At 35.6% G+C, this 10,523-nt stretch overlaps 2 protein-coding genes across 3 annotated transcripts; one reads left to right on the forward strand and one right to left on the reverse strand.

Annotated features, from left to right (window-relative positions):
- Window positions 1-6,749: 6,749 nt before the first annotated feature.
- Window positions 6,750-8,700, forward strand: LOC132159833 (nuclear receptor 2C2-associated protein). The gene is made up of 5 exons (XM_059569458.1): window positions 6,750-6,887; window positions 7,031-7,121; window positions 7,210-7,315; window positions 7,982-8,049; window positions 8,322-8,700. The coding sequence occupies exons 1-5, from the start codon at window positions 6,850-6,852 to the stop codon at window positions 8,442-8,444; spliced, it is 426 nt and encodes a 141-aa protein (XP_059425441.1). The 5' UTR covers window positions 6,750-6,849; the 3' UTR covers window positions 8,445-8,700.
- Window positions 8,701-8,703: 3 nt separating this feature from the next.
- Window positions 8,704-10,366, reverse strand: LOC132159832 (DNA-binding protein RFXANK-like). Of its 2 annotated transcripts, XM_059569457.1 has the most exons (8): window positions 10,141-10,366; window positions 9,893-10,013; window positions 9,724-9,789; window positions 9,495-9,595; window positions 9,289-9,414; window positions 9,104-9,170; window positions 8,955-9,035; window positions 8,704-8,858 (listed from the first exon to the last, which is right to left on the reverse strand). In XM_059569457.1, exons 2-8 carry the CDS (start codon window positions 9,990-9,992, stop codon window positions 8,788-8,790), a joined length of 612 nt encoding a protein of 203 aa, XP_059425440.1. In that variant the 5' UTR covers window positions 9,993-10,013; window positions 10,141-10,366; the 3' UTR covers window positions 8,704-8,787. The 2 variants fall into 2 exon arrangements, with proteins under 2 accessions (XP_059425440.1, XP_059425439.1); XM_059569456.1 differs by having other exon boundaries at window positions 8,805-9,035; window positions 9,893-10,010.
- Window positions 10,367-10,523: the final 157 nt, after the last annotated feature.

Genomic DNA, 10,523 nt, shown 5'->3' on the forward strand with positions numbered 1-10,523 from the left:
CCAGACTTCTGAAACCTTCAAATTTATCTAAAATGTTAAGCAAACACTCTTCCAGCAACACTCAATTTGTTTTCCCTTCAGCAAACAATATTTTTAACATATGCGAAGCACTCAGACAAATCTAATTATGTGTCAACATCAAGATTCAACGTCTTTGGGTTATATAAATTCACCTGAAACAATGTTTACAGATCTGCATCTGAAGACTGAAAGATGTTCAGCATGTTGCTAAGATACCAGGAACGAGTGAGGCATTCTTCTGGTCTTTGGTTCAACAAGGGGGTTACCGTCCTACTGCCAGGAAATTGCTCAGCATGACTCAGATGTGTAAGTCTCTGTGAATAAGGAATGGACTTGCAAATAATTTCCATATACAATCTTCCATCCAGTGACATTTCCAAACCATTGATCTGCTGACTCCCCACCCAAATGCCAGTGCTATGTTAAATGGCTGGGTTAGCTCAGTGACATGCTAAGATCAGATTAATTCAACCATTCAACTTGAGCTGCATATAAACGAAGACAGAGCAATTTAAGCTATTCTATTCTAAGCAAAGTACCAATGTGCTGGATGTAGCAACAGATCTTGTCTTGCATATTGTGACGTCCATCCACATAAACTGGATCATGGAACATTTTTAAAAATGTAGGGAAGGGTCTTAGTTCAAGCCGTCGGCACATCTGAAAGCAAGCTTGCAGTCTATTGTTAGGAAGGGCTGGTGTTTATACAGACAATATGGAGATGTCTGGCATACGTTACCATCATTTCACCAGAGACTGGGTCGACATTTTGATTGAAATTTAAGTCAATATTCATTCCGACTTTAATAGTAGCTTTAATTGGTAATATTAAGTGGTAAGTCTATGGAACAAAACAAAAAAATTATGTTGATACCAATTCCTTGACATCATACAACAGTGTTTTAGTGGCAAGTTTAAAAATAAATAAATAAATAAATAAATAAGATTACAAGATTAAAGTCATAATATTTTTAGAAAACTTTGAAATTACTAGAATGAAGTCAAAATATTTTGAGAGTAATGTCAAAACTACGAGTATAAAGTTAAAATATTTTGAGAATAAAGTTGAAAGTTGAAATTATGAGAATAAAGTTCAAATTACAATAAAGTTGAAATATTTTGAGAAGTCGAAAATATAAATAGGCTATACTCTCAAAATATTATAACTTTAATATTGTAATTGCTATAATTATTTTTTTTACTTTTTTTCTTAAAATATTTACATTTATCACAATTTTAATATTATTCTAAAAATATTTAGACTTAATTGTCATAATATTGAATTTTTTTTCTTCAAAATATTTTGACTTCAATCTTGAAATCTATTTTTTTTTTTTTTTTAACGTGGCACTAAAATGCCATCAGACTGAATTATACTTTTTTTCGATACCAATTTTATGAAATCAGTTTTCAACAAGATAACATTACACATTCCCAAAAAAAATGGTTTTACTTTTTCAGCTTGTTGATGTTTTTACAGACAGAAATTTGGCACTGAACGACAAGACATTTTCGATAATTCAGTCAATGCCTAAAAATATCAAGCTCAATACCCAGCTCTAGTCAAAATATTCATGAATGTCCATATTTATACCTGGCCAATGTAACCCTAATGTTTAATATGGCTATTAGTCCAGGTACCCGTCAAAAGCCTCCTCAAATGTGGTTCCTACTTGCACACATTTAAATGTGAGATATTGTGTTGCAATGGACAGGAATATCACAGGGTTCACACAAAGCAGTTGATCTTAATCACAGGGGGCTTACTCAACGCTAGAAACACTAGCATTGTCTGTCTTCTCATAGCCAGGCGAAATGTTGTTACAGACCGGGTCCAAGTGTCTGCAGGGTTCATCATTCTTATTTGAGGAGCTGCAATGAGAGCGTAGACACGGCTATTATGTGGGGATGAGCTGAAGGAATTGGTTATAAAGTGAAAGAGTTTGAATGGAGTTTGCATGGAAATTGGATCATTTATGAGGTGAAATTGGTGCCATTGAGAGCGAAATCAATTGGATTGGACAATATTGGAGCTTGAATTGAACTAGCAGCAACTGAATTGACCCGGACATGAGGAAGTCCCTTCTGGCAGCTGTTGGACTTCAAGACCACCACCTCTCTGAACCCCTACAAATATACAGACTCACAATGAGCCAGTGGCTCCCTGGATGCAGTGGACTCTTTGTATGAGTACAATAATGGTATTATCAGTTTCTCAAAGATTCCTCCACTAACATCTCATGCAGAGAGCATGTTGAGTCACCCAGGTGTTCGCTGCTGTCATGATATGTGTATGTCTAGGTTAATGAGAAGGAATTGTCTTAATTCAAGGTGTTATGATGTGAGAACAGCAGTTAAAGCAATTTGCAGGGTTAAACTGAAGTGCAAGTAAAAGGCATCAAGCCAGCGTGAAACTAGCAAGGATTCACACCTTTGTCTCTCACGGATGTAGGTGACCATGAGAGGCAGCTGTTTTCATTTAGGGCATTGAGAAAGAAAACGCACTGGGGAGAGTAACTAGTAATGGAATACAACACAGTGCTTAAAAGCACACAAAAGGACATTCAAAAAGAACACGGCGATGAATTTGTTCATATAGCAACACGACCTTTGAATTTAATGTGTCCGGTAAATGATGTGTCTTTTATATGGAAAGGGCTTTTTGAGTAAAACAGCCTTGATGACGTTTTAAACAGTGCTTTGAAATGGCACTCATATTAATTTAATTTGCACTCTAGATGTTTATTTTTCATTTGATCTGCAACACATTTCTTACTCCCATGCACCACGCGAAGGGTTTAACAACACGCAAATTGAATCACCATGACAACAAATGACCTCTTATGTCCTAGTCGGTAACTTCCATGAATTCTAAAATAACTAAAGGCATGAGGGCTCGCTGAAGTTTTGTTCCAATCCCAGTGAACTGTATTGGTGTCTACATCCCAGGCAGGCAACTGCCTTCCAAGGCATGCTAACTAAAATGGAACCTAATACCACAACTAACACAGCAAACAAAATAATATTCAAATAAGCATAAAAAAAACATGCATAGCAGGTGCATAACTAAATGTAACTATTATAATTTTGGTAATTTTTTTCTTTTCTTTTTGCATCAAGAGAATATGGAAGCTTGTTTCGACTACGGGATAAGAATCTAGAAATAATAAAGGCAATTGGAACTTTTCACAAAAACTCCAGTTCAAAATTGTAATATAAGCTTGCAATTGTTAGAAATTGTATATTAACTCAAAATAGCGAGATATAAACTATAACAGTCATAACTTTTTATTATGTGGCGAAAAACCAAAAAATGTAAAATAAAAAATAATTGATATGTTAAAATCAGAACTTCAAGATATAAACTCGACATTAGCATTTTTATTTATTTATTTTTGTTGTTTTGTTATTTTTTTTTTTATTTTTTTGCATTAAAGACAAACCAATAAGTAACTGGTTATATTTTGCCATTCTGAGTTTCCCCTCAAACTTTTTCCTCACAATTCACTACTTCGAAGAAAAAGGTCAGAACTGTAAGCTAAAAAGCTGATATTACGTTTTTTTTATTTTATTTTTTTATTTTTGCAATTCTATGGCAGAAACAAGCTTCCATAGATGCTGCTTCTTCATGGTCACTAACAATCCTGTCTAGATAGACAGCTCAAAGCGGGAGCTCCTAACTAGTCCCAAAAACAGCATTGAAAAATTTCCAATATAGCAGTCGCTCTTCTACTAGACCTTTGGCGATTTAGGCTGAGCGCCAGTGGAGTATTTAAACCAAAGTGGGCACACTTCACAAACTCTGCTGATGCAGGTCATTTTTACAGTAGAACCAATAGCCAAGGGATTTACTGCTCTGTTCACAAGGCACCATGACAAAGTGCTATGGCCTGACAACAGGACAACACTGCTGAGGTCTGTCATTTGCCAATAGGTGATAGGAAGCCCTGCAGTTATGCTGCAGAGACGAAGCTGACATTGCTCCAGTTGAGCAAAAGATTTCTCCTCTGGGTTAAAACTATGTGTAAGATGAAGTCTTTTCTCAGGATCAAAAACAAAGAAATAGGAGATTTAAAGAAATATTCAGGGTGAAAATTTATCTCAGAATAAGGCATGATGTTAATTTAATTTCAATGTATCCCTTTTCTAAAGAAAACAACAACAAAAAATCGAATCAAAATTAACATTAGGCCGCAAATGCTGTTGTTGATTGAGCGTAACGTGTATTGAACCCAAAATATTCCTCCAATTAGTCTCATTCCCGTTTAAAAGAAACAAAAAAGAGGTGTTAACAAGATCTTGCCTGTGCTTTTTTCCCCTCCAATAGGAAGAAAACTGCTTTCACCAAATGAATAGCAAATATGCACCTACTAAGCACAAAGTTAGTTGACACACATTTTAAAGTTAATTTCCCTATAACATCACCATTAAAAGACTAAAACGTCCATTAGCAACTGAAAGCATTCTATTTAACAAACTTAAATATTTCCTTGTCTTGTCAACCACCCCCCACCCCCCGTCCATCAATCTTTCTTCTAATTTAGTGCTGGCAGGAGCACGTATGTTCACCTTGAATAATGACTGCCAACCTCTCTAAGACTGGAAGAGAGACAATAATCAAAATCTTTTGCTTGCAGCTGTAAGCGAATAAAGGATAAGCGACTGCACTTTGCATCGGAAGCAGCCGAGCATATTATGTAAACGCTTCGCTCCTAAAGGATTTAATTATGAGTCGCGCTAATATTGAAGCAGAAAATTCTGTTGCCGGGGACAAGTGCGAGCTTGCCAAAAACCATGGAACAGCTCAGACACATCTAATTGCTCCAGAGCAAACAGATGTGTCTTCTATTTGGAGGCATTTTCAGCTTATTAAAGAACAGAGTGCCTTGTGGCACATCAAATGGCATTCAGAGTAGTCGGTTGGCTTTGAATATTATATCAACCAATGGCATGCAAAAAGAAATCCCATCCATATATCATCCTTTGACTGGTGATTGTTAGAATAGAATAAAAATATAAATAGAATTTCACTGTAAAATGGCTATACAGGACCATGGTTGCCAGGTTTCCACAGCAAAATCAGCCCAATTGATACTCAAAACTAGCTCAAAAGTAGCCCGATCGCTTTTCAGTTGGGATCCCCCCAGTAAAAATCAACTTGGCAACACTTTACATGACTGCAACCTTGCAACAGAACTAAGCCCCGCCTTAAAAGCTTTACTAACCAATCCTGTGCTGGAATCGACAAAATCTTTTTTTGTTGCTGTTGATTTTCAAAGAAATCTTGACCTGTTAGGTCACACATAAAACAATTATAGTTGACCTTTAGCTAAACCAAGCCTCAATTGGGCATTTCTCTCTCAGAAAAAAAACATACAAAAAAAAGAATAGAATCTATTAGAAAGAATTAAAGAGTTCCTCATACAATTTTCCCTAATAAAGTGGTTAAAAATGAGTCGTACTTGAGCTGGAATGAAGTGTGACATTGCAAGCACATTAAATTAAACAGTAACATGATTAAAAACTGCAGAGGCTGCAAATCAGAATCAGCACAGTTCACGGAAACGCAAAAACATAATATGAAAACAATCACAAGTGAGAACTTTAAAGAGTAAGTTAACAGTGTATTCACCATAATGTACACCCTAAGAATTACTAGAACTCTTAAGGTAATCGGTTTTAAATATTGATTTTCTTCTGCACAAACAAATTAAGTGAAATATTGAACAATTTAATTGTGCTGGGATTGTTGTTTTTAGCTACTCTGCCCTTGGTTGACCTGAATCGATACCAGAAGTCTACCTGAATTAAATAAACGAACATTAAACTAACGCATTAAATTAATGCAGCTGGAAGTTTAGTTTGGTTAAAAATTGAGCTGAAATTGAATTGTAATCTTGAGATTGTAATGTAATTTGCAATCTTTCATTGGGCCAATCTGCTCATAATCTTGAGACCAATCAAACAAGCAAGACCTGGAAAAGCTTATTTATAATCTCATCAATCACTCTCACTCTGATCGTGCTCCTTTTTACAGGAAGAACAAACATGTATTCCCAAAATAGCCAACTCCTCAGTTTTAGATTAAAGCTGCAACTGCTGCAAGATGAGACAAGAGTTGATTTTCTGTGAAGTCTCACAAATACACAAACACATTTGAAAAGGAATTAAATAATTAATAAACAGGCCTGAAGTCTGTATTTCTAACCAGGTTTTGCTTCAGGTTCAAGATTTTTGTCATCTAGTGATAGCACAGTACCAAAATGATGTATAATACAAAAAAAAATAAAAATAAAAATAAAGCAGAAGCAGTATCCACACTGGAATTTAATGTTAGCCCAGCCAAGTCATATTCATATTTAATTTCCAAGTATCAAGGCATGACGTGCAACCTATCCATGTTGGCATCTGCCTAATTTGGCTGCTTCTACCTTAATTGTCCTAAAAATAATGAGTTTGGATGCGCATACTTTGACATCAGCATCAAAAGAAATCTTCTGCATTTTAAACAGCGGTATCCTATTTCTAACTACGCTTTAGAAGAAAAAAAAATAGAAGAAATATCGTATTTGTTTTAATTCTGTATTGTTCACACGGAATAGAGCCTAAAATGGACACTGCAGTTATCTTGTGGATAATTATACAGTCTATGATAATTACACAGATTTTTTTATAAATGATATGTAGGTTTCATGAACCTTGAACAAGTAAGAAAACGGAGTAACACTGATATCTAGCGGTAGAGAAGCGAGCTACACGCTGCCCTCACTGTCGTGAAATCACGCATGCCTTCATCTGCCCACACTCAGTTGAAAGGTCGATCTGAAGATGGCAGAGTCATTGATTTGTAACAACACGCAAAGCAGGTAGAAAAACGTGGGGGTTTACTACTAAATACTACCATATTTATATTTATATGAACTACATGTTTTGTAAAACACATTGTTGGCTATTATACTATAACCACGCAGTAGATTCAAACATAAAAGGAAGTTTTCCTGTCCTACAGGGTGAGTTCTGTGCTGAACAGGGATGTCAAGCAGTTCGGAAAGAAGTTCATGTTTGATTCTAATGAGGACACGTGCTGGAATTCTGACCAGGTGACGTTACTTCAGCCGAGCAGGTGCGACGCTCCGTGCCGTTTTCTCACGCTCGTAACCCATTTTACCAACTTCTTTTTAAAAACAGGGTGAATCCCAGTGGGTTGTCTTGGAGTTTCCACAGCCTGTGAAGGTGTCCGAGCTCAGGTTACAATTCCAAGGAGGCTTTTCAGGGAAATCTTGCAAATTACAAGGTCAGTCAACACAAACAATATTAGCGTTTAGCGGTAAAACCTTGAAAGATAGACTTACCATGAGCTCCGAGGTTGTTAAGGGATGGTAATGGAATAATTTGCTGTAATTTTAAGTCATTTCTAAGAAAGATTTAAGTAGCCTGTAGGTTAACGTTTACCGCCCACTCCCATGAAGCATTGCGAATAATTCCGTGAACTTATTTTTATATTTTATTTTATTTTAGTTGAAATTTTATTAATTTCCCCCCCCCCAATAAAGACACCATATTTGCTGTCTTAATACATGTTCCTTGCCTTATTATGATTTTTTTTTTAATCTGATATAGTTTTACGCATTTTAGTTTGACACTTTCTGCAGTTTACATAGTTAAGCCATGTGGCACAAAATGAATTGCTTTTATTGAGTCTTTTGAATCATATTCAACAGATTAGTTTAAAAAAAAAAAACGTATTCTTTCGTGTACAAAACAAGTGACTGCATTAATGTGTGAACCATTGAATCATTCATTAATGATTCATGGGTAAACTTAGTTTTATTCACCACTAAAAAAAAACATCACTGTGTTGAACTGCAGCCCAAGGCATCATATCTATGACGACCAACAATTTTTATTAAAAAGCGATAAAAAATTAATAATAGACATTTAAAATGTTTGTTTTGTACAGGTTCTGCCAAAGAAGAGGATCTTAAACATATTGTAGACTTCTATCCAGAGGACAACAACTGTCTACAAATATCCTTCCAGATATTTGCAATATTATTCATTATTGTACCTTCAGTAATCACCACCTTTTGTTATTTTTGCATCCGCTTGGATACATGCATGTATATAGTCACATATTTTCTCAGATTGAGTGTCTTCTGAAGTCCCTTACAGTCAGTGGAGTTTTCTAGTACAGTAACCTTCTACAGCTTCTTTTTTTCCTCTCTTTTCCTGGCCAATGGTCAAATTGCCCATGTCTTCAGTTTATCCCAAGCTTATCAAATCCTTGATTCTTCACCCACAGTTTTCCCATTCAAGATGCCCCTTTGGTTCAGAGGCTGAAAATAGTGTTTGAAAACAGTGCTGACTTTTTTGGAAGAATAATTGTTTACATGTTGGATATCCTGGGGGGAAAGTTTTTGTAATGTTTTGAGAAAAGGACAAAGAGGAAGTACAGTATGAAGAGGCGGGAATGCCAAACAACTTGTCTTGCTTTCACCTCTGGATGAGGAATTTTTTTCCAACTACTCGCAGGAAAAGCATGAACGGATGTTGCTTTTGCTCTCATTTCCTTTCTTTCTACAGAGACTTTATGGATTATATTCACATCAAGTCAAAACACATGAACTACACATTGGTAAAAATGTTTTTTAATAAAAAAAAATTATAATAATACAAAAACGATTGTTCTTTTACATCTCCTATGTCAAAATAAAGCTGTAAAATATGCAGGATTATTGTTAGGTCTTGTAAGACCAGTCCTCAGCTTCATGTGTTTTCAGACACTGAAACTGGTTCCCGGAAGAGCTTCAAAATATGATCTTCAAGCAGTTTTTGCACTGCAAGTAAGTTGAAAGACTTGTAAGTTATTCATTAATACAATTAAAATGTATCATTCGTTGTATTAATATAGTGTAGTAGGGAATGACTCTTGCCTTTTTTGTGGCCTAATGCAACAGCGAGAGCAACAGGACTGTAGCCAGAGTCTGCCTCAAACGTGATATCTGCCCCACATCCTAAACACAGACTTACCTTTAATTCATTATCACAAATGTTAAAATGCACGAATATTGTGAAGACTTACTTAAGAGAGCTTCAACACATTTTGTGTGATTCCCACGAACTGCGTACAAAAGAGGGGTCCCACCATTCTGTTAGAAAGTAAGAAAGATTTTAGATTTGGAACATGTTTCTGTAGTATATAATGTTAGTGTATTTTGTATTTGTAAAGTTTTACCAACATTTTCCAAATAAATAAACTGCTCATACCCAGTCATAGGAATCAACATCGACACCATGTTGAAGGAGAATATCAACAATATCGGCAAATCCTCCTGCGCTGGCCAAAGACAAGGCACTTTCTCGTTCTCTAGCAAGTGTTTTTGGATCAGCTCCCTGATATAATATAAAATAAATTATATATATATATATATTAGTCCAAACTTAGTGGCTACAAAAAAATGTGTCTTTCTCACCTTCTGAAGGAGGAACTCCACCATCATTATCTCTCCAAATGCAGCAGCCCACATTAATGGTGTGAAACCTCGCTCATCTTGACTGTTAAGTAGAGAACTGTCTGCAAGATAACCCATATATATATACATACATATTTATTCATTCATTCATTGATTTATTTGCTTATTTATGCATGCATGCCATTATTTATTTATATCAGCAAGTGTTTTAAATTATATTTATTGATACCTTTGGATAAATATAACTCCAGTTGTGAAATCTCTCCATGGGCTGCCAGCTGATGAATTGAGAGGTCTGCAAGACATAATTACACTTAAAAAGACTATTAGATGCCTGCACGGAAATCTGCTCACAGTATATATATATATATATATATAGGAGGAGGTGGCAGACTCACTGTCTAAAGTGGCGGGTCGAACTGTGACCTCATTCCCCCGTTGTTTATTTGTCAGAGTGGTCGAGTGGTTTACTGCATTTTCATCACTTCGGTTTTCCATAATCACTTATCATTACACCTGCTTTAAATGTACGCAATATAGAAAATATAAAGAACTAACTAATTAACAAGGTTAGCGCCAATTATTATGCAGAATAAGTTAATAATGCTAATATAAAATAACAAAAGATGACTTATGAGAATCTTACCTTCGAGTGTTTACATGATCTTAAACTTGACAGGTTCGTGTGATCGTAGGCTATGTGCTGCTTTTTGTTTCCTGATTCGGTTGCCAAAGTGAAACTGAAATTGAAGTCTTGCAAGTGCTTTGAAATAGCGCAGATTCAAAGTCTACTGAGAGATGTATGAAACAGTAAGCTACTTTTCTCCTAATATGTATCTTACTTTTGGCTGCAAAATTAATCGCATCTTTTTTTTTTTAACAATTAGAGTTGGGACACCAGTTTGAAGTGGGTTTCGTGAACGAGTCTGGGGTTTGAACGAATCTTTTCAGGAATCGTTTTAGTTCACTCCTTAAGGGTGTTATGCTTTTTCACTTTTTCAATTCTAGTTAGTCTGTAATGTTGTTGTT

This window comes from Carassius carassius, chromosome 16 (assembly GCF_963082965.1).
Source record: "Carassius carassius chromosome 16, fCarCar2.1, whole genome shotgun sequence".
Taxonomy (NCBI): Eukaryota; Metazoa; Chordata; class Actinopteri; order Cypriniformes; family Cyprinidae; genus Carassius; species Carassius carassius.